Here is a 24,675-nt window from a genome sequence, read left to right as displayed (position 1 = left end):
CAATAAATCTTTCTGTGAGTCTTTAAAAAACACAGCTTTAAGAACAAACTGCAGAGGTACATGGCTGCTTTCAATATCCTAGCTGCAAGAAATTCAAGTCAAAACTCCCAGTTTTAACAAGTTCACTCGAAGTAAAAGCACCTTTTATGTCCAATTATTCTCTCCTTCCTTGGGAAGGGAGGTGAGACTGACACTGTGTGAACAGAACAAATTGCAGCTGGCTAAAATGATTAACTTCTTTCCATTTCAATGAAATTTCATCTTTTGAAATTTGGGTTTAGAAACCTATATTTTTGAAGGAAACTTGCTGACTGGAAATGGAAGAAATGAAGTGATCTTGAGGAAATCCTGCAAAGCAGCTTAGTGACATTGATGTTTACAGCCTCGTCATTTCAATGAAATTTAAGGACACCAGAAACCTGAAAACAAAAAGACTCATCTCTGAGAATCAGGCTGTCAATACACCTTCGTATTCATTCACAGCAGCTTAAAACAGAGCAAATCTACTGAAATATATCCACATAGATTCATTCAAAGAAAAGGAGAATCCAAGCCCCAAAAAAGTAGAAAAAAAGTAATACAATAATTCTCAACACGCTTAATTTAGAGCTAAATCTATTTGGAATCTATGTACATTCATGAAAAAAAAAAAAAAAAAAAACAACCAACTAAAATTAAAAAAAAAAAAAGTAACATATTCCTTTCTAATCTCTCCTGGGTAATCCAGACTCAGGACATATGTTCCTGGAGATGTGTGCTATTTATTAGGACTTAGCAGTGCCTTTGAGAAGGATTCATATGGCTGAACTGTGCACATTCTCTAAGATAAAGACAACGTCCTGAACTAAAAGTGATCAGAGGACGCTATGATCAAAGTCCTGTTGTACTCACCTATCTTTGAAATGTACAATACACTCATACAAGGGAAAAAAGCTTACAGTAGCACTTGGGGATGAATTATGTAGACAAACAAACAGTCCTTCCCCTTTCCCATGTCTCATTCCTAGGCCTGTGAAATTGTCATGTTGCACTGCTTCCCTATCTTTATTTTATTTCCTATCCTACACAGTATATTTCCTCACGTTTATTTTATTCCATATCCTACACAGTACAGAGACTATACTATGCTAATAAAAGCAAGAACCACCTATTTTCCCAGACATCTAGTTTAAAGTTGCCCTTTCCAGTGTATGAATTGGTGCCAGGAAAGGAACTTGCCATTCTCCACACTGGGTGACTGGAGGCACTTGCTGTCTGGCACGTGGGAAATGTTGATCGTAAGAAAGGAGAACCTGCATCATTCCAAATGCTCACGATGGATGCTATGATGGTATGAGCAAAATGAAACTACCACTGACATCCACTCCCAAATGAAGAATTTTCACTTTGATGGAAAACTACGTGATTCAAAGGAGTGATGTTCAAGCGACCAGTGAAACAGCCCTCTCAGCCAAGCTTATCAACACAACAGCATCAGATCAAAACAGGAGACCTTTAGTCACTCGGAACCAACGTATCAGTGCACAAGAATTCTCTCTACCTGAACAAGTCAGGGAGCAGAAGTGGCTGACAGCAATGGTGTGTGCCACTCACACAGGCCTCAGCCTTCCACCCCAGCCTGCCTGCAGCTCAGCCCTCCAAGAACACGTAAGCGACACAAAAAAATCCACAATTCCATTTCATGCTGTTTCCCTCATTCTTTCTGCAAGCTCCCTTGGCTTTATTGTGGCCCGGGGCAAAGAATCCCTGTAAGAAGGCAGCATGGGGACAACTCTCCATGAGGCATCAGCCAAAGCAGCTAAGTGTAGCTGACAGGGGAAGCGTACCATTTCCTAGTGTCCTACTTACCAAATCAATCAGAAACCAGCTCCAGCAATTAAGTAGTAATGAATTATTGATACCACTCACTTCGGGGAACTGAGCACTTACCAGCATTTATGAAACTAAAGAAACTGAGGTGGTATCACCATTTCGAGCTAGGCAGAAAGGCCAACAGCAAACAATCTGCTTAATGTTAAGCACTGCCAAGGATCACCATTATCTCCAGGATGTTGTCTCAGCCCTGTCTGTACATGATCACAGACCACCTTGATTTATATTCCACTCTACCCATTTGTAAAAAAAAATCTCCACTTCAGAGAGGCACTGTGAGTGCTCCACGTACAGAATTGAGTAATTTCAGTAACCAACCACTCCTTACTACTTTTTTAGAGGAGGAAAAAAAAGGAAAAAGATGATTGTGTTCAAAGGAAAGGGCAGTAGGAAGGAAGCTAGGGGAAAAAAAAAAAACAAAAAAACAACACACTACACATTAAAAATGTGATCTACAACATATGCTCAGTGGCAGGATTTGCCCTGAGGAAGCAAAGGTGGCCTTGAAACCCTACTACTTCAAGACACTTGAAGTCTATACATAGCTTGCTCCAAGTTAGCTAACCTTTTTACCAATGCAAATAAATTCAACTACAAGCTCAGTAGAAAGCCAAGGAATCCAGTCATGATTCAAAACAGTCTTACAGTCACTTGAGGTTGTCAGTAGTACCACCAAGGAACACTTCCATCACTGATGCATAGGAGTAATCTAGGAAAGAGAACTCTCTACTCCTACCACACTTCCCACCTGTATTTTCCACTGATGCCACTGCTTTCTTGTGCATGACACCCTCTCTGTTTTCTAATAGCACGTTCACCTCACATCGTGCTCTCCAACCTGCCCCTTACCAATCCTACACCAGGCACACTAAGCCAACAGCCCTACATGCTGCCTACACACAGTTACTGAAGTCTCACACTTCTGGAGCCTTCACCACCAGCAGCAGTTGCTACAGTGAGGGCAGACACAGACTCAGCTGTCAAACTGGCAGCCATATCTCATCTGACCCGAGTTAAACAACACACGGTGTAATGTCAGCATGTCAGCTCCTAATCCTTTCCCTGGCAGGAATGCCAGTGATTGTGAGCTTCAGAAGGAGGAAGATGAATGTCGGTGCTTGTGACACAGCCCAGCCTCACCAACAGGATCCCTTACAGGAAAGGGCAGCTTTCAGGGTGGAATCTGAGAAGACCAGAGAGAGGATTCAGCCTTACCACAGATGTCTTGTATGATCACATTACTCTGCTTTCCTTGGCTTCAGTTTTCTTTATCTGTTAATGATTACTAATGCTCTCCAATCCCACGGGAATGCTGCAGGCATCCATAATTTATGTTTCTGTGCTGCTCAGATTCTAAGGAGATGGGTACCTGAAGATATATACTGATCAGTAGCTTTCCAAATATATAAACTGCTTTTTAGAGAACATCATTAAAAAAAAAAAAAAAAAAAAGCAAAGTATCAGTATCAAAGGCCCACAGCCGTATCTTGAATAATTCATTCATCAGTAGTAAACAAGCAAAGACATATGCAGAAATCTCTGAGCAAGTATGCAGCTAATACCCCGTTCAGGGACTCAGATTAGAACACAGGCAGGCCCAGCTGTAACAGAACAGACCAGGAAGGTGATCATCCCTCTGTACACGGCACTGGTAAGGCTGCATCTTAATACTGTGCTCAGTTTTTGGCCACTCAGTACTAAACATTGAGAATCTGAAGTATGTCAAAGAAGGGCAACAAAGCTGGTGAGGTGTCTGGAGCACAAGTCTTATGGGTAGCAGCTGAGGGAATTAGGATTGTTCTGTCTGGAGAAAAGGAGGCTCAGGGGAGACCTTATTACTCTTTACACAGACCTGAAAGGAGGTTGTGGTGAGGTGAGGGTCAGCCTCTTCTCCTCTGTAATACTGATAGCATGAGAGGGAATGGCTTTAAGTTGCACCACCGGGAGGTGGTGGCATCATCATCCCTTAAGGTTTTCATGGAAAGGGTAGATACAGTATGCAGGGACATGCTTTGGTGGGCATGGTGGTACGATAGGTTCACAGTTGGACTAGGAAATCTTTGTGGCTTTTTCCCCACCTTAAATGATACCCTGAATGACACGTCCCCAAAGCCCTGCTGCTCAACATCCAACCAAACTCAGCTCACAGCAACTCTAGAGGCAAACCCCAGTATCTAGCCATTTCAAAGCACTGTTGATATGGAAATTAACTATCCTCTTTTACTTGCCCTCACAGGGGCTCAGGGCTCAACGGGAACTCCTGGTATGGTGTTCATTTTTGTTTTCCTCCTGTATGCATACATTTACCTTTGTTCAATGCTGAGGGTGCTTCATGGGAGGAGAAGAAAGGAACAACTTAGGAAACTTGCTTAAAAACAGACTAGGAATCTGTATGTTTCATCTCCTCCAAAATGATTTTGCCTTGGAAACATGCAATGACAAGCTCTTGGTATAGCTGCTTATACCAAGGGTTGAATTTTGACAACTGAGCTTGCTCTCACTCTAAGCATTCTCTAACCAAAACAGGCACTACAGCATCTCAATAACACACTTTTTCCAAAACAAAAGGCCAACGCATTCCTTCCAGAATGAACTAAACAACGCTGGAATACCAACAAGGTCTATGACAAGTTACTTTTCCTACAGCGAAGAAGCAGCTTGGAGTTCTTGAGCCTGAAAATCTTGCCCTGAATAGTGCAGTGAGGCTGGGTGTTTGGAAGGAGTGCTCTGTCTCTCAAAAGCCACCTTCCCTTTGAGAAATCTTCTATCAGGCATGTTTCCTGTCCAAAACAGAGATAATCACCAGATACCTCAGAAGTCACGTAGATTTAATTTTTACAGGAGCTGACAGGTCTCATGCAGGTCTCTTTGGGCTCCACAGATCTAGAGGAAGTTACATTGATAGCTTCTTAAAACAAGAAAGCCTGTTCATCAAGGTGGGCTGCCCAACTTTGCACCTGTCGATGAGCAAACAAATGAAGCAAGGAGAAAAAAAAAAAAAAAAAAAAAATCGGCCAAATTGTGCTTTGCAGGCTGAACAGTTTCCCCATGGGATTGTTTAAAAGGAGCAATGGCAGTCAACAGGCAAGATTCAGCCTCAGTTAGGATAAGAATATCCTGCCAGTGAACAAAACTGCTTTTTGTATTTTCAGATATTGTTTCTTTCAGCTAATTGGCTATTAAGCTCCAATAAGGTGGACATTTATCTCCAGATAACACAAGAAAATTGGAAAGTAAGCAGCCTGAAGCTACCCTGAAGACTGTTAACCAAATAGCAAGCCAGAGCTCCATTAAACCAATTCATTAGAAAACCTATGTCATCCCTTGGCAGATTTTCAAGGATCCCATTAGGAATTTTAAGAATACCCTATCTGATTAGTCACTGAAGTCTACTACTGAACTCATCTGTAAATAGAGAGTCCTTAACATTGAAAGCTTGAAAGTTTTCCAAAGCTGCTTCAAAAAATTAGAGCAGAAATGTCCACTGTCTCTAATATGCAGAATTTTGTACAAGAAAGGCAGAAACTTTCTATATTGTCTACAAGGTGAGACTGATGACAAGGTATAGCTGTGCAAACCAACATCAGCAAGTGTCACTAAACCTGGGTGGTCTCTGTTAATCTAACTAAGAAACAAACACCAGGATAAGTTATTTCAGAAGAGAAAACACCCAGGAACTCTGAATCACTGGTTCCCCGTGAAGCATCTACTGCTACCTTAGTTGTTGAAAAGAACAAGCATTCCACAGAAAGGTCACTTTCTGTGCAAAGAGGAAATTACATGATTTATAATATATATGTTTTATAACATTTTGTTTCTCCATTTAAGGAAAATTGGAAAGAGGAAGCAAAACTGCTGTCGTGCTCTTAATGGACATATAACTCAAGTATAAAGAAAAAAAAAATCACTGCAACTGTTCTGGACTCTTTTTTGGAAGACAAAGATTGCAATCAAAAATGCTTAAAAAGGCAATGTGTGACACTGTCAGCAAACCTGGTATGAAAAAAGGAGCTGGCATCACTCTACCTCAAGCTTGTAATACGAAACTAACATCCCTCATCAAAGATTTTTAGGGTAAAATTGATACTGTTTACTGATTTGCAAAATTGTGAAGTTTATAAGTAATGCTAGAAAGTCTCCTGGCATTGTCATTTTTACCTCACTGGTACTCTATCAATGCTCCAGTCACATCTCGTTGATCTTCAGTCAGAAGTGCACTCCTGACTGGTTCATTGTGCCTTCTGGTCTTTCCTCAGAGAAGTGAAAAGAAATCAGTTCCTGAAGCTCACATACTGCCTGCAGATCTGTGGAGGGGCTGCTGGTCAAACTGACTGCAGAAGGACCAATACTTGTGGTCTGCTTTATAGTTAATAGGCTGAAAAATTTCAGGGCATGCTTCTCTCACACCTTCACACTTACTGATATCCAAAGCCACTACAACCCCAAGAGAGAACATGCCAAACAAGAGGAGGTAGATCCGCCTTAAGAAAGGTTTAGGAAAGAAATTTCTTAGAGAACGTAAATTAGGATTACACCAGGACTTCATTAAATACAAGGCAGGTTTAACACGCCAGACCTCAGTTACACGGTACAGTGAATGGTCTATTCATTTAAAAGTTCAACATGCTTTTGGTTTTGTTTTTCACACAATTCTACCTGCTATTCCACACAGGCTTTTATTTCACCCACAATCCTGGGTTTTAAATTCAGCCAGCACTTCATTAAGGCATGTAACTAGCATCAGCCCATGGATTTTTTCTGTCCCTCTCCACTTTCTTTCCACCTTTCAAAAGGTTGCCTTCAAAAAAGAAACAGAACTATTTTGAGTTTGAATAGCCTGCAATCAACACAAACACACTGCTGTTGCTCCTGTTAGCCAATTCTGAATTACGTCTAATTAGTTTAATGACATAGTCTTTTAAAACTGATTAAGCAGTAAGTACAGTTCTTCCAGACTCCGGGATTTGCCAAGCGCCGTTCGCGTTCTGCCAGCCTGAGCAAATCTTGATCTCAGCATCTGCATTGTTTTTCCAGTTACCCAAACAAGCAAAGCTGCAGACTCTGTTTCATATGACGCCAAGTCCTTGGTAAGACATGTTTCTTATCACGGCTCACGTCGTGGAAGGTTTCAGTCTCCCACCCTCAAGACCAGCATCCCGACAAGCTATAAAGAACTTCTCAGGCAGAAAGCTGCTCTCCTCAAGGCAAAAAGCGTGTGCACTTCAGGCTCCAGTCAGACCATCTATCCACCTTAGTGGCCGCCACTCCTACCCAGCTCTTGATCTGCATGTTTTCAGCCATAGCCATAAAAGCAGCAACTCATGCCATGGACAGGAGCTGGGTTAGCCAGCCACAAGAGCTGCTTTGCTTTGAAGCTCATTGCCATTGCTGCAACGTGTTTCCTTTGGAGCTTTTAGGTGGTGAGTCTATTAATGTATCTGTCCGTGAAGATCTGATGTGCTTTGGCACCTCCAGCAAAGTAGGGCTACTACAAATTTAACAATGTGAGGAACTGTTCTAGCACATTTTGTATTGGTCTCACCAGCGGTGAGGTGCCAACACTGACAACACACTTAGCCATCTGTACAATCACACCCCCGCATTGTGTGGCAAGTAATTATTAACTGAACTTCATATATGATCACTAGGAAATTCAACAGTTTGCTCAAGAGGCACAGTGCACCTGTAAAACTGCATCAAGAACCCACTGAGACCAAGACCTCAGCAACCTGCTCTGGCCAAACAGCACCTTCCACGCTCAGTCACAGCAGTAAGCCACACAGCCCATGGCTGGGCCTTACCATGGCACAGCTGAGCAGTGGGTAAGGGAAAAACAGATAAAAAGGGGCAAGTTTGGCAGCACAAGGGCATCCTATATGTCTAAGTTTCCTTTATCAAGTGATGTCACTTTCCACCAAATACACAATAAGTGATCTAAACCTAAGGAAAAAAAAGATGAAGTGGACCACAAGGTTCAGTAAAGGAGGTATAAGCAACAGGACTATAAGTTGCCAGTTCTTTCCTTTGCCTTGTAAGAGGAGAAAAGTGCAACGTGGCAATTATATAGATTTTTATTATTATGTCTATTTGTGTCTTTATCACATTTCATGTTTTGCTAAACCTGAAACTCCTCTGTTTGAAGAATCTTAATGACAAATGAAGAATCTTCACTGTAACAAAAAGAAGTACTGCACAAAAAGAATAGAAAGGAAAAACAGGGATGCATAGCCGAGAAGAATTCATAGTGTCAAGAGAATCTTACCTTGTACCCAGCTCTTACCAGCAAAACAGAACATTTCAAAGACATGAGTAATTCTGAACCTTGGAAACATGCCTGTAGTTACCTGTAAGATATCGCTCCTGACTAAAACAGGGATCCACGGCACTAACAGCATAAATGAAAGCTGCTAAGGAGGAGAGTTGGTGTCCAAAAGAACTCCAAACCCAACCATTCTCAACCTGAGCACTTCCTAATCTTTAATAAACTAAGCCTCACAGGCTGCCTGTGAGCTACAATACTCATTTTAAGTGGGAACACCACACAGGGTGAGGTCCCCCCCAAACCAACCCCTAATGCGAAAAGATCCTGCCCATGGGTTCAAGCTTCGCTCATTTTAAGAGTTTTGCTGCCACATCCCCTTCCACTCATTATCTCAGGTCCCTGACCATCACAGAATATATCACACAGCAACCTGTGCAACTGTTTACTCACACCCAAAAAGCAGCTTTACTGAATGTATTTTGGTCATGCCCAGCTTCACAGCTGCTCAGGCCACTGCAGGAGGAAGGCATAAGAACCACAAAGAGGAGGTTCTGACCAGCAGCCCTCCTGCAGGATCCCTTCATTTCTATTTCACTCATCCAGGCCATTTTGGTTACCTGCCCACATCGCTCCCATCCTGCAGCAGACCTCTCACGCTAATAGGAAGTACCTTGCACTTCTCAAACTTTCGAGGACATGTTTTTGTGGGCTGCAGCTAAATCAGATACCTAATTCCACAGGTTTCTTTGCAGTCAAGAGATGGCTATCTGTGCTGGCAGCTGAGAACAAGAAAGAACAGAGACCAGCGGCTCTGTTTAGATATCTCCTGACGTTTCACATGTGCAAATCAAAATACAAACACACACCAGAAACAACCAGCATTTCAGCACCTTCTCCCTTTAAAGAGCTTTTCAGTCTCAATGGCCAGCTCTGCACGCAGCATAAGGTTGGCCTGTACTCGTCTCTCATCTGACAGTTGTACATCTGCGTGAGAGGCTTCCAAAGGGAAAAAACCAACACAGCAGACTCGAGCAAGAAGACCAAGCTACCGCAGCGTAGCAAGTTTTTACATGTCCTACAAGCATCTGATACACACTTGCAGCCCACGCCAAATGCAGTGCAAAATTCACAGCCCGTATCTCTCACTGACCATGTATTTAAGCTAAAAGTTTCATTGCAAGAGAGGCTAATTTAGTTAAATGCGTTCTAGCAGAACTCTTTGTCTCTCTTTTTTTTTTTTTTTAACACATACAAGCTCTCTCTTGAAAATTCTTCAGCATCCAGTAAATTCAGGATAAACTGATTATACTAATGGCTGACTATAAAATTACCCTCAGCCATGATCTACTTACACTGCAGGCAAAAGGCAGTCCGTCATTCAGCGATTCATTTTAGAGACACCTTAAAATGCATCTCATCATTAAAACTGGTTTCACTTGAAATACTTCATTCTGCATCTTTGCATATCCTATTAGGAGATCTTGCCAGAGCAAGAGTTTTGCTTTAATACTTTATAAAAACAAAGAAAACAAAACCCACTGAAACAAAAACAACTGCAGAGACATCAGATCTTTCTCATTTCTCATCTTCTAAATCTACCCACTGACAATGGCATACGGCTCAGAAAACACCAGCTTCAGTACCCCTGGCAGTGCCTCCTACCAAAGGTAGGACATCACAGCCTGTCTGCGACAGATGGGGCGACCTAACAACAACAGTCTGCAAGGCTTCCCACCACTTCATTAAAATCATCGTCGGCTTCCATAACACTGAGGATGCTGAAAGTGAGAGCACTGCCATCATCACTGAGGACCTCACGCTATGGATTTGTCAGGCCCGTTACATGACTGCCTTTCTGCCTGTGCAGACAGAGGGCAACCACGGGACAGAACATCACAGAAGCTATTCTGTGAGATTTACTGGCTTTAAAAAACAAAGCCTGTGTGTAGGTGATAAAACTATTCTTGCCTCAGCCCTTCCTGACCAAACAGGGATGTCTGAACCTCTGCTCATCTCATCACTGCTGTCTAAGAAGCCATCAGCTCTGTAACCAGCCTCCCAGATTTATGACAAGTGAAGCTGTTTTACTCCTCACCTGGGAGATAATGAACAAACAAATGGAAGCAGGATGCCGGATTGCTGTTGTCACAATAAACATGTTATACTATCGCCATGAAATCCTTTCATCCAAAGAGCATGCTAGTCTCTTGGTGTATCAGATACTGGAGGCTGACAGTAAACTTCGAACATTTTATTTCACATTTGTACAAGGGGTGCATTTTGACAGCCTACTTTATAGCTACCAATCTCCACTTCCTATCATGATACATGACTGCAAGACTGCAATCAGGCCGTTACCCCAACTGGGTGTTGGCAGCACCCAATGTTTCTGATAGCAAACAAAAGAGTACGGTACCAACCACCTAAAAAGGAAGTCTTGAGCAAACAAACTCAAACATCAAATGCCCTGTAGCCAGATGTGGAGCTTTTCCTTAACACAGTACCCCTCAGCTGCTCTCACCACAGCCGCTGGCAAATGTACACCTACAGCAAATATCCAGCACCTCTTGTGTATCGCTTCTCTCTCCTATTGGTTTGCCAAGCTGGGAGCTTCTTCACTTGCCAAAGCTGCTACAGGAATCCTTGTTCATCACCCACACACCAAAGCGCTACGACAGCCTGCAGCTTGCACACATAATGGAACAGGAAAAATTGTGGTTGTTGAAGCAACAGACTTGGTTTAGAAGTTAAGAGGGCTGCATCAAGAATAAAAAACAAGCATACTGTATACACAGGACAGACATGCTTCCAAGCAGAGTGCTTTCCTTGCTCCCTTTATTTATACAGCAGTGGAGCAGAATGGTTCTCAAAAGCACTCGTCAGCTCCCATGCAGAATATGAGGGTTTTCAGCAAAGAAATCCAACTGAAGCAATACCTCAACATCGGTACAAATGAAGACCTGCACAGGGAAATCTTAGGTATTCCTTTTGCAGCGTACCAAAGCTTTAAGCTAGTCAGGATTACACCATGCAGATTATTAATGCAGTAACACAACCCTTCGAGCAGCTTCCATCCCTGCTCAGTTTTGGGGATGTTCTGGGTTTTTTTTAGACTTTTGAGATGTAGTAGCAAATTGTGATGACAGCACACATGTGGCCCTGCATGTTTATGCTTTCTGTGAAACAAGGTCTTGATCCCAACAGCACAAGTGCGAAAGACAGGAGGGAGCAGACAAAAAGCTTCCCCCTAAAACTGAGCAAGCTGAGCGTATTTTAGGAAGTATAACATCTATACATTATATATAGCTTATACATCAGAACAATCTTTACACTGGACTGTGATATCCTAGAGACCACACGTAGGAATTCGAGCTATGCACTGCACTCTGACTCTCCAGCAGGTTGGAGACTGACATTTTTAAGACCTACTTCAGATCTAAAACAGGAACAAGTTTTGTACTTGTCAGAAAGAAAGCAATCTTCCTTAACCTGATGACGTTCTTACAGCCTGAGATGGTAACTGCAACCCCTGAAGGACCTAACCCGCATCCAGGAACCCTTGAGCTGCCTTGGAGCCATGAGAAGTGCTGGGAACAGGATCAGAGCATCGCAGAGTGGAGTGCTACCTGGGCATGTGAAGGTGTGAGAGCTCAATGGGACCTGAAATGAGGCAGGGATTGGAAAAAAGAAAGGAATAAAATCGGGGAGCTCTCATACTGGGAGCGGAGGTTATGGCTGGAGATAAGACAGTCTCCTTTTGATCAGCTGTCAGCCTCGTATACATTCACCCTGTACATAGCATAGGTAAAACCTTTCCCGTGCAGATAAGGTCTTTCAGGATCAAAAGTGACATTTGATCTATTAAGAAAAGATGTAAATAAAATATCAAACTTTGCCTTGCAAATCTCCACTGATGCAATCCCAGCCAACAGCTATTTCTGCAAGAGGAACAACTGTTTAGACATAGACTTGAATCACTGTTTATTTTCTGTTAGCTGACACTGACCCGCAGGGCTTCAAAGTTTCCGATCCGTACCCAAAAAAAGACTCAAAAGGAAAGAAATTCTTTCAGGAGTTATCAAAACTGAAAGGCCAGGCAAAGACAAGCCAGTTCTCCCCGTGGGAAGGTTATGGGGCTGCCAAAATACACAGGGGAAGGAACATTTTAAACAAAAATCCCAAAGATCCAATACATGAATGTTCAAAATAGAAAACAAATGCATTAAAAATAACAACAACAAAGGTTTCAAAAAGCTCTTTGCATTGGCTCCAAAGCAAGCCAGAGTCACTGCAGCGGAACTGTTGTGCAAGAAGGGCAGAGCTCAGCGTGCAACGCTCTCAGATGGGAAACAGGTCTGTGAGGGGTGGGCTGGGGGATTGCCTTGCTCAGGTGGGTGCCTGGCAGCACCAAAGCCCCACGCTAAGCCCAGCGTGTTCACTCACGTACACACGGCACATGGAAATGCGTGCCTTGCTAGGAACAATTCGGTGAAGCGCAGGCCATGTTACTGGAGTATAGTGGAACTTAACGAGGAATAAAGCATCACAACACAGATAAACAAACCTGGGCTTTGCCTGAAGGTTTCCAAATAAGGAACTGCTGAAATAATTTTGAAAAGAGGCCCAAACCTACACAGCAGCTACACACGCTGCACGCACAGCTGGCAGTTACGTGACTCTGAAACACTGCAGGTCCCACTGCACCTCCCCTTCTTCCTGCCCATAGAACCAAAGTTATATCGTGGAATCTGTGAAACTTAAAAGCCCTTCATGAGAACAAGTACTCTTCAATAGGAAGAAAAAAGAACATCCCGCTTTACAATCCAAACTCCGCTACTGCGTGTCATCGTTTCGTTCCATCAGCACGGAGCGATTCCCGTGCCGGCAGCAGTACGAAGTCGGCTACCCACTTTCTGGGCAAGAGCCCGCTAGGACCGAGCAGCAGCACCAACTCACGCCCGCAGCACCGCCGCACGGCACGCCGGCAGCTCGCTGACTTTGACAGCCGCTGACCGCGGGGCTGTAAAAGTTTACCGAAGGACGAGTTAACGGCGCAGCCCACCCAGCAGCACAGAAGAGGCGGGGCAGCTCGGCGGGGCCCGGGCCGTTCCGAGCACGGCACCACCTCACCCACCCGCCGGCCGCCCCCAGCCCGGGCCCGCCCCGAGGGGAGGCCGGGAGGGCTGCACGGCCCCGCCGCGGGCAGCCCCCGCCGCCTCAGCCCGCCCGGAGGTGGGGAAGCGTAGGGGAGGGGAGAAGAGAAGAGAGGAGAGGAGGCCGGAGGCCCCCCGGCTCGCCGGGCGCCGCCGGGAGGCGGGGGCAGACGCGAGGCCCCGCGCCCTCCTCCGCCGCGCCGAGCACGCCCCCTCGCCGCCGGGCAGCGCCCCGGGACGGCCAGCGCCCGCACTCACCCGCCGAGCCCAGCAGCAGCCACAGCAGCCACATGGCCTCGGCGCCGGCCGCTCCGCAAACTTCGGGGCTGCTCCGCCGGCCCGGCCCCGACGGAGGAGCCTGCGGCCGGGGCGGCGGGCGGGGAGGCGGGGGAGGGCCCGGGGCGGTGCCCGACGCCGCCCCGCCCCCGCCGGACGCCCCTGCCCGGCCGAGGCCGCCGCCCGCGGGTCGCGCCCGGCCCCGCCGCCCCCTCGGGCGGGGAGCGGAACTGGCGCCGCGGAGGGTTCGTGGGCCTCGCGCCTCGCCCCGCCCTGGCAGCGGGTGGCGGCCGGGGGCCGCGCGCGGTGGAGCGTGGCGGGGGGCCGGGGCTCGGCCTGCGGCTCGCGCTGTGGGAGCTGCGCTCTGGCGCTCGGCACCCTCGTGAAGCTCCGACACACGGCATTCGGGAAACTGGAATCGCTGAAACTGGCTTCAGCAGCAGGAGGAGCGGGCCTTCTTCTAAGCAGCGTTCGTTTTAAGTATATAATGACCGAGAGCTCAGAAAGCCGCCTTAGCTCGTGAGCCGTCCCGCTTTTATGGGCAAATCGCTGTCTCTTCATTAAGCGGTACCTCTTGGTTGTAAAGTATTCCCCCGCGTGCGGCAGTGCATAAGTGGATCTGCATGCCTGCAGAATAAAGTTCAGCTCTTTCAAAAGCTTGCAGCCTGTGTTTAATAGCTGAAGAGAAAGGCTTAGTGCATATGTTATTTTAGCTGAGAATTAAAGCCGGTTTGTAGCAGTAAAAAGCTGCTAAATGGCTTCTAAAACTGCTCAGCTCATCTGTGCAGAAATACCGTTTATGCAGAATTCTTTCAATTGGTATTTAATAAAGCTGGAGCTGCTTGTGGAGATTGGTAAGAGTTCTGCATCATTCTAAAGGACAGCTTAGTCTGTATTAGTTTAGTTAGTTAGTTAGTTAGTGGCACTTCAGCCCCTCATTGTTAACCCGCAGGTGATATGATTAAAATCTAACCCCTGTAAACACAAAGACCCAGGGAGAACCCCCAATCATCTTACCAATGAAAATGGAGCACACCAAAGAGGCTGCTTCAAAGCATATCAGAGAAGACTGATTAGACCTTTTTGTTCCGTGGTGTGAAGCCTGCTGAGATGAGTCAACCACGAAGCCATCTCCCACGTGCCTTGCTAACTAACGGTGGCCATTGTCTATGTATGGGACTCATGGGATGCAGCAGGAACGGCACTTTTGGAACATGTAAGATCTTAGGCAGTATTTTGGATAAAGACCAAAGAGTGTGATAGGGAGGGACTTATGTAGATCAAAGAAGTAAAAGCATGTGAAAATGAAGGGGAAAGCAGATGAAAGGGGCTGGTCAGGTGTAGCTGAGCTCCATGTTGGATCACCACAGTCTACTCTGCATTCTCAGTAAAGCCTGTTTCTGTGTACGCTGGCAGTTCTGAGGGGTGTGTATGAGCACTGGCAAACCCCAGACTCCACTAGCCAGCAAGCAAGATAAGAGGCCTCAACATCTGTAATGGAGCAGGACCACAAATCTCTGGGCAGTGTGAAGTACTCTGATTTTCCCCTTATGAACTGCCACCTGGTTGGATTTCTGGCTTCGTACCTGGAAGCAAGATGCGATCCCAACTCTTCTGCAGACTGTGTGGCCTTGAGGAAGTCGTTCATGTCAGCCCATGCTTTGGCTCCCAACGAGGCCACCCACACCATGAAGATGCTGGAAGGATAAGTGAAAAATTCTAGGTTGCTCAGAATGTGGTTGGACTCTGAATGCCTAAAAGTAACGTGGGGTACCAGCAAACAAGGGAATATACTCTGAAAAAAAGATTCCTTTCTTGCTTCTATTAGCTTCACAGTAAATTACACCAGAGTAATGAAGAGCTGTGCTTGGCCTGTGGTCTTGGCAAGATCCACTATGAGAAAGCCACTCATTGTAGCTTTGTGCATGACGACTGAAGGCTAGAAAGGGAAATTTTCAGCAGAGCCAAGCTTGTCAGAGGAGGCTCATTTGTATCAGCACAATTGCTGCTAACCAAAGCTTCTGGTACTTCCTTCGCTGCTCTAAAAGATGTGGGATTTTTGCTGCTGGATTTGCAAGTCCAAGAGCGGCTTTACCTTCTGCCCTCCCCTGCAATATTATGAAATGTTGGGTCCTCCAATTTATAAACTTCCCAGTCTCTGAATAAATCAGGTTTTCTCTCAGCAAACCCTATGTTAATATTTAGGTCTCTGTTAACAGTAGTATAAGGATATCTGCCTTTGGCATCAAGTTTGTTCTCTGTTGCAAAGATGCAGTCTAAACTTGCTGGCTTCAGTCTGGAAATAGTGCTCTGACGGAATTATTTCCAGTCATTTACATGTGTCAGACCCAGTGACAGGATTGATAATGATGAAAATTTAGGAATGTGTTAATTAAGGATAAAAAAATGTAATAATACTTTGCAATATTTGGTATATGACTGACTACCACTTAAAAAGGGAGAGAGTTTGGCACTATGCTTAGCAACAGCTTTTTGATGGATTCAAAATAATAGTAATTCCATTTTTAATACACTGCAGCAAAATGATAAACATAGATGCAAATACTTTTGTAAAATTGTCATCATCATTAACATTTATCAAGTTAAACAGGCATACTAGAATATCAGCCTATATCCATCTATCCGTTAGGATTCATCTCCATTATGGCTTTGCAATGTTTTGATCCTTAGCTCTGCACCAAGCTTGAAGCTCTCCTGACTGTTGTGACCTTGCTCTCTTTAGAAAAGAGAGTTAGAGATCAGTTTTCAAAGGAGGAGTCATAATAGGCATTCAGATTCCTTCATATCGCTTCTATGCTTCTCTCACATATTAACATGTAAAAATGGTGTGCATTGCTACGGCACTCATCACGAAGGTCAGGAACAGCTTCCAGACACAATTCCACCGTCAACCTTCTCAGAAAAGCAGATAGGACTATGACAAAGGCCAAAAAGAGAGTGAGACAAGCTTCCCTGTCCCCTGAACGCCATGGGTTGCTGAGCCCCTAGCAGCGGGAGGCAAGCAGGCACACTGGTGCACTGTCCTTGAGCCGCCGAGGCCCCAGGAGCTCCACCAGCCCTGGTTCCCTGCTGCCAGCAGCTCGCTGCTCACAGCGCCCAAGGCACAAGCATGGCTGGCATGAGGACTGGTCTCTGCAGAGCTGGCCTATTCTGTATTCTGTGTGCAGAAAAGGTTTTAATGAGTATCCAGAGAAAGTGTGTTACGACAGACCCAATCTGGGATGTTCTGCTGGTACAAATTAAGCTAGCTTAAGTACTAAATCCTCTTCCTCTCCTGCCAGAACGTGGGCTCTTCATGGTAGAAGAAGCACAGAAACTATAGCACTGCTTGCTCTACAATAGCTGCTGGGCTTTCTGTTCCAGTGGAGAGAGAAGGCCCTGGAGCTCTGGCTCATTCATTTTCATTTTATTCTTCGCGTATCACCCATCTGCAAAGAGCCCCCTGCTGTGCAGCTCTCATTTGGCCTGCGCTGTGGTTGTAATGGCATTCTCTCTTTCTGACTCAGAAAGCAGAGATGGAAAAGACATGCTAGGTCAATTTGTGCATACTCTTGGCAGTGCAGGGTTGTTCTCTGTGTCTCCTGCCTAGTGCCCTCCTTCAGGCCCGTGTGGAGGGACTCTCCCTGTGCTCCAGCAGAGCACTCCAGGCTCTGACAGACTTTGTCCTCTGCCATCCCTCATTCATGACTGTGGGACTTGGGGTGAGCAAAGGCTCCTCTCCTCCTCTTTCTTCTGCCACAGGCATTTTGGTGCTTTGCTTCACAGTTTCAGCCTTATCCTTCTGTCCTTCCATAGCATTAATTGCATCTGTGCTAGTGCACAATGGCTCCACAGTTAACCCCACAGGCTGCACTTGCTTTGGGGCTCTCCCCTGTTGTCAAAGCCATGGCAGGGAGCACCATGGCAGCAGCAGCACATCCTGGGGCACTGCTTCATAGCAAGATGAGGGGCTTAGCTCAGGGCTCTGCCCACTCTGATGGCAACTGTCAAGTATTAGCAGATAACATCTATTTATTCCCTGATAATGCTGAAAATGCAGGATCCCCCCTGAGCTGTATCACTTAGGGAGGACACAGCTGTTTTCCCTTCTCTTCACTGTACTCCAATCAGGGTTCCACATCTGGTACATTTTCAGTGCAGTTCTCCCACCCTCACACCCACAATGCATGTGGCTGTCCTGGTGTGTCCAGACAATTCTGCATCTCTACATCACTTCCTCAAGCCAAGCAAACACCCAGTTTCAGCTACTTTGATACAAAGGACAAAGTTTGAAACCAGACATGGCAGTGAAAGGTAACGATGCCTAGTTTACATTTTAGTCCTTTACTGTAGACCACACAAGGCCACACTGCCAGATTCAACTGCAAAGTAAAAGCACTTTCAAGAAAGTGCATCACTGCCATTTGACATATTTATACATACACATATAAAGTGGGCAATTCCATAGTTACATGTTCTAGCTATAAGGCCCAGACAGAAGTCTTCTTGTCTGCGAACTCCTCGTTCTCACCCCTCAGCTCAGTTTTACCATCCTTGACCTTCCAACTTTCTGGAGGGACTGATTAGAAATCCATTGTGTTTGCATGCTTTTTTTTTTTTTTTTAATTAAAAAAGTAATTTTCTTTCTTTGATGTGAATGTTATTCATTGCCTAATGCCAATATTTTCAGCTAATGATTTCAAAATAAGTCATCACAGATTGAACATAGGACAGCAAGATGATGATTATGTGGTTCCCATTCCTTCCGCTCACCTCCCGCACAGTTTAGCATATCAATACCTTTCTTTCATATAATGGGCAGTGTGTGAAATTTCCAGGCTGCTTGCAGAATCCAAAGTAGGCAGAGACAGGCAAACAGAAAGGATTATTTGGCAGTAAAGTAGATAATCAATAAATGAATGCCCAGATCAATACGCATCCTCTAGCAGGACCACAGCAGTTAAACTCCAATTGCCCTTAAAGAGGCTTTAACAAATAAATAACAAAAGGCAAATCAATATGTCCAGATGATAAAAATTTGGTATAATCTGCAGGAAAATGCCATAAAACTACATTATGTGTGTAGATCCCCAGCTAACGTAAAATGTTACACCAGCTATCTATGCCACCTGAGGGCCTGACAGTTTAACTCATGCCTCTGGTTCAACACCTGTTTTAAAAGCAGAGTGTCTCTTTTGCTCTAGGTCATGAAAGAAACACATCATGAAAGCTTCTTTTTATGTGTGTGTGTGTTGTGGGATTTATTTTTTTTAACATTTTCTCAAAATATTTGTGCTATCTCACACATATGCCTTTGTAGACAGCGCAGAGGAAATGCGGCAAGAAGCAGAGAAGTCATTAAAAATTCAAGGCTAGGAGGGAATGGAATAGCCAGGATGCTAAAACCTTCATGGGAAAAGAAGACCTAAGCTAAAACTGCATTTTCAGAATGTCAGATCTTAAATTCATTCTTTTGGAATTGAACCCTGAGATCCTTAATCAGACAAGCTTCCTTCGAGCTTGAAAGATGGTCTCTTTCACAAAAGGACTCCATGATTAGATAAGAGATGAAAAAGGAGCCCAACTTATGGCTTCTAAGCCCTCCTAAAATGCAAGGCAACGAGATGACGGGAGAAGGGCATCTATAGAGTGTTTGTAGTTTCTATCTGGAAACCTAGCTAGTATTCTAAAAATTGCGAATGCAGTCATTTTGTGTTCGCTATAAAAGAGGGGCTTTTTTTTTTTCTCTTTGCTCAGATGACTTCTGCTGCTGAGGCTGGCTGGCTGGCTGGAAGTGCTGCAGCAGTGTTAGTAGTAGTGGGGTACAAGTAGTTGGCATCCTGGGAAGTGCAAGAGGCTCAGTAGAAATTTATGACCTGCACAGGAACTTGTCCAGGTTTCTTCAATTTTCTGAAATGTGACAGAGTGCCTGGTTATTACAAGGACTTCTTAATGACATGTCATTTTGAGAGCATGGGAAAAGGGGGGAAACATTGATGCTTGTAGTGTGATGGTACTACCAGCGCTGATTTGAGGAAAGCACACCCCTCATTTCTTGCCACAACTCCTGAAGACTGAGGCTTGCTGACTGAAGCATGTTGAACATGTAAGACCGTAACACAAGCTTCTATGGCCAGAGGTGCAATGCAGGGGCCAGCAGCACTTCGTCCTGCGGTCCTACTGTCAACAGAGGAAGTGGAGTAACAGCTGAACAAATCTGTCCTGCCATACCTGTTGTCCCACCCACACTGCACACAGTATGGGTGCAGATATAGCACGGATTTAGATATGGGATATTCTTTGCATACTTTTTTAGTCTTTGTTGTTTGTGATCAATGTGGGATGAAGGAAGGGAATAAGACCCCATATCATAGCACGGACTCGTTCTTATTTTACACAAGAGAGCAATGGCATAATGAAGCACTCACTGTGATGGTTTCCTGGGTCTGCAGGGAGTGCTCAGCAAAAGCTTTCTGCTATGTCTGGATTGACATAACTGAGATTGTCGGTCCCATATGAATTGAACCAGGAAGTACTGCAGTACGTAGATGGGCCGGATAGGAAAGCAAATGTCACTGGCAGGTATGATCTTATTTCAGTATTAGGCTAACAATGTGACTAACAATGTGACTGATGCTGAGCCAGTAGGAAATGATTATGGCCTAGATTAGATTACATATACAATGTCAGAAGAGCCCTTCTCTATTCCTGCAGCCCTTGCCCTCGTGTATCCCTGCCCTTCCCCACCATGCTCTAGAGAGCAGCAGCCCTTTGCCTCCCTTTCATCATGCTCCTCTTAGTGCAGGCAGTTTAGAAAGCTATATAAGCAATTACAGGCTCCATAATAATGTTCCACCAGCCACCTTCCCTTGCCCTCTCCTGAAATCTCATTAAAGAAAAAAAAAAGGAAAACCTATCTGTATGGAAATCCAAAGTGACCTCTCCTACACATGCATTAGTATTTGTTTCACATGCCAGAAGCATAAAGGGCTTTTCAGATCCAGAGGCTGCTGGGTATATCAGCAGGGCAGACAATTCCACAAAGCAGCATCTCCAGTGGCTGCAGTCATGCCTAAAGCTCTCTGGCCAGCAGATCCTCCTGGCCTAGTGTCAGCTGGCCTCTCTCCCTCTGCAAAAACTTCTCTGTCAAACAAAAGGAGTAGGTGTGTGCTACAGAACAGGGCAGATTATGTTTATGAAATGTGCTGTCCTGTCTTACTAAGAGAGAAGCCACATTTGTCCATTTTCCAGAAGCAAAGCAGCTCACGAGGTTTTAGAGACCGTGATAAAGCTCACAGTGCACAAATGGATGGCAAGGCTTCATGTAAGAAACTGTCCAGCTGACATTAGGAGAGAGGGTACAGTTTTCATGCATGTAGGGAAAGGCCACAGCGTCACTACTAGAGGAGTTGATGCTCCAGTTTTACAGTAGGGTAGGAGCAGATACAGAAGACTCTTAGAGTACTGCTGCATAACAACAGGGGTTGTGCAGACAGTGAAGGCCTTGTATGTCCCCACACTTGGCAGCACATACTTAGATCCCTGAGGATCATTCTGCTTGAGTTGAGACAGATTTGAATCAGTCCTGATGGAACAAGTGTATCTTAGGCTTGACTCAGGTCTGAGCTAAGAAAAAAAGGAAGCTTCCACTGGCTTGGAACTTCATATAAAACCACTGCAAATTTGGATCTGAAAACAAAATGTCCCAAAGTCCAAAAGGTTCATTTTTTAGTAGCTGGTCCTAATGCCCATGAAATAGTTTCATTTCTGTTTGTATTACACTTACAGGCTTGCACTAAATGTTGCACGAACACCTAGCACGTGCTTTTCCTGCATTTACATGGCCACTGAGTTGATTGATTTGGGTTATTTGTTAACTGCTCAGTGTTTATTTATTCAGAGTACTGTTAGAAGCCTCTTAAGGGTGACTAGAGCACTGTATAAGAATTTCTTTGGACTGGACTATAAAAATTTTGTGATATAAACAGGGATTGCTCCTCTGAGCTTGTAGACATTAGAAGATGTGAGGCCCTAGCACAGCTGTTAGAAATTCTGGCAGCTGGACCTGCTGGGATGGCACAAAACCAGGAGTTTTCTTTATTAACCCTCACCTCATGTTTGAGCCAGTCAGTTCTTTCTAAATTTGACACTGTTAATGGCTAAACTGCAGCTGAGAGCTGCTAAATAGCAATGAGATGTGGTGAGGCAAGAGTAGATTGGACCCAAACCAGCTAAGAGGTATCATTTAAAATACAGCCTTTCCTACTCTGATTTGTGCACAAGATGGAAGCTCCAGCTTAGGAATGCGTTTAAGTATAAATTCCTATCCTGTACAATAAGTCGGAATTATAAACCACAGGAAAAGAAGAATAAACTTGGGAAAATCCTATGGCAAGCAGAGTTGAAGGCTCAAAAATAAGGAAAAAAGTTGTAGAAGTATTTTGTCTAGAGTGAAAGGGATCCTGGCAATATTATCAGTCCAGCATGATAAATCTATCTTCATTTCACTTGAATGCAAGAAGGCATCATTTTTTTCTATGTTGTATGAAGGCAGAAGGAGTTAATAAATTGATACCACTTCAGGTCTGTTAAAATCCTTTAAAGCACGTGGCAGGAAGCGAGACAAGAACACAAACAAGCAGCTATTAAATCAGACAATTCTGAATCACTAGCTCAGGCCAACTTCTGTCTGGCATGTTATTGTAGACGTCGCTGTCTTTTCCCAAATAAAAGATAAAAGAGTTAAACCAATGCTCAGGGTGTGTCCTTCTGATCTGAAGCGGGAGCCAGAGTTTCAATGTCATCCACACAAGAGATGCATGGCTTGTGTGCAAAGGCCGACCAAAGGCACTTACGAGATTCCAAGAAATCCTTCTGAGAGAGGGACACTCTCAAAAGATTGTAACACTCCATTAACAAAATTATTTCTTGCAGCATGTAGGAATGAAAGAAACTCTTCTACTATGACATTATTTTTTGCCCTTACCTCTTACTTCCTCTACCTCCCTTTTGGTAGCAATATCAGGGAATTCTTCAGAGCATCTGTGATTCATATTTAACAGTCTGTCTTCATGAGTGTCATTGCAAGGAGTCACCGAGGAATATCTCCACAGGAAACATCAGAGAAATGCAAAAGCAGGCAACTGGAAAAAAAAAAAAAAAAGACAGCTATTAAAAATAAAGAAGACACCTTTAAATTTAACCTGCATCCAGAGGAAAATAACGGATTCTTCAACCAGGAATGGGAAAACAATTTTGCACTGCAAGACTAGCCCAAAAAGTCTTGGCCCTGGCAATACTAGAGTGCTGGCATCCCTTTCCAGCACAAGTTATATTACTTAAGCAAAAGGATATCCTATTCCATTCATTTTCCTTCTCATGAGCCAAAAGCTAACCCATGTGCTTCCTTGTGATCGCTTTCCCTTTATTCTTTGTCAGTTTGGATGCCAGCTCCTCAGTGCGTTAGCGCCGTGCTCAGCCCGAGGAAGGCCTCTCTCATGACTGAGACCTCCGTGTGATGCTGCTTCAACAAATGTGTTTGGAGGAGGGCCAAGGACGTCTGAGATGACGACTGGAGAGGAACTGGGGGACAAAGCAGCATGTTGAGTCCCATCAGGTTCCACCTGGTCCATCCCACGGCAGCAAGATCCCACCCTGACAGCTTGCAGGAGGAAAAGCCAGAGGACAGCTGTCTCACCCTGCCTGCACTTCATCTCGCAAGGTTTAGTTATTATAAGCATTTATCTGAGACACTCACTACCCAATGGCTATTAGAGAGCAGGTAAGGTCAGAAAAATGATTAGTTCACAACAGCTTTCTGACTTGGCTTAGGGGCTTCATTCATCTTTATTCAAGACTATTTGCTTTGCTGGCAGTTGTGTAATTTTCTGCTAGGTAATCCTGAGCAAGCGTTTGGCCATGAAATCTTTTCTAGAATTAGTAGAAGCTGAAGGCTGAGTTACTGTTCTCTAAGAGAGCCTTTTCCTTTGCATACTGTCTCTGAGCTCAGCATCTGTGGATCTCTCATGCTATCCCACATGAGCACACATATTCCTGAAGCTCTACTGATTAACAAAGCCAATTAGTAAAACTTACGTTATACTGCTGATTTAAGACATTTCATTCTGAATGCATTCTGCTCTGATTCACAGATATTGTATTTATTTGACAGGCAGCATCCCTGAGCAGGTATTCTGGATTCTTTCACGTGGACTGAAATGAAGAAAGTGATACATGAGCAAACACAGCGATACAAATCTGTATTGCCTGCGTCCAGCCTTCTGCAAAGGCATCCATCATTTTCAGCTGAGAATTTTACATTTGTTTTGACTATGTTGGAAGAACAAAGTCTCCTTATCCCAGTGCTCTACTAGCAAAAATAAATGTCGATAGCAGGGAGGAAAAACATTGTCCTTGATTTCGTATCCCATCCAATGTAATTATTTTCTTTTCATCTTTAGGCTCATTCTTTCTGCCTCCTTCCTCCTTTTCTAATAGCCTTTTCCAGTAAACAATGGGTTAGCACTTTTTAAAAATCTCCTGTATATTTTGGCCCAAATCACCCCTCCTCATCCCACACACGAAAATGAAATATGATTAGAATACTGAATACATGTATAGAGTTGTATTGCTCACAGTCCTGCTTTCCTCTCCAGGGGTGAGTGTGCCCTCTTTTGCGTGTGGTGCACACCAAGACAAGCTGTGCTCCACAGACATACCTCCAAGCCGGGGTTCTGCTGAGACCTGCCAGGAACGATTCCAGAAGACTCACTGTGTCCCCACCGAGCTACGCGTGTTTGGAGAAGACAGTCATCCCTCTGGCCAGAGAAAGGCAGCCATAACATCTAAATGATGGACTTCAAAGCTTCCCTGCATTGTAAATCCCCAGCACGGCATCTGTGGGCATTGTACTGGTGAGCAAAACTGATCGGTCCCATTTAATCACGTCACACCTCATTTGTGCCACAAGTGTCAGGGAGCCAGGCACAACAAGGTTAATGGGCTGCAGTGCGTCACCGGTCAGTAACCAGATTAAGCGGGCGGTCGCCCAGCGAGTAGCCCCGGTTACATCCACCCTGAGCACTGCTTTCACCACCTGTGCCAGGCTGGCAG

The 24,675-nt window shown here is 44.7% G+C and overlaps 1 protein-coding gene across 3 annotated transcripts in view; it reads right to left on the bottom strand.

Annotated features, from left to right (window-relative positions):
• LDLRAD3 (low density lipoprotein receptor class A domain containing 3) overlaps window positions 1-22,664 on the bottom strand; it is a 115,492-nt gene extending 92,828 nt beyond the window's left edge. Inside the window, exon 1 of one of the 3 annotated variants that reach the window (XM_031553511.2) lies at window positions 22,550-22,664. In XM_031553511.2, coding sequence (XP_031409371.1) covers window positions 22,550-22,616 — 67 coding nt within the window. In that variant the 5' untranslated portion in view covers window positions 22,617-22,664. Of the gene's footprint in view, window positions 1-13,545; window positions 14,140-22,549 lie in introns of those variants that run through there. The other 2 variants (XM_085224579.1, XM_085224581.1) reach the window with 2 other exon arrangements.
• Window positions 22,665-24,675: the final 2,011 nt, after the last annotated feature.

This window comes from Meleagris gallopavo, chromosome 5, assembly GCF_905368555.1.
Source record: "Meleagris gallopavo chromosome 5, MGAL_WU_HG_1.1, whole genome shotgun sequence".
Taxonomy (NCBI): domain Eukaryota; kingdom Metazoa; phylum Chordata; class Aves; order Galliformes; family Phasianidae; genus Meleagris; species Meleagris gallopavo.
The sequence above is the reverse complement of the archived record's forward strand: the minus strand, read 5'-3'. Positions and strand labels throughout refer to the sequence as shown.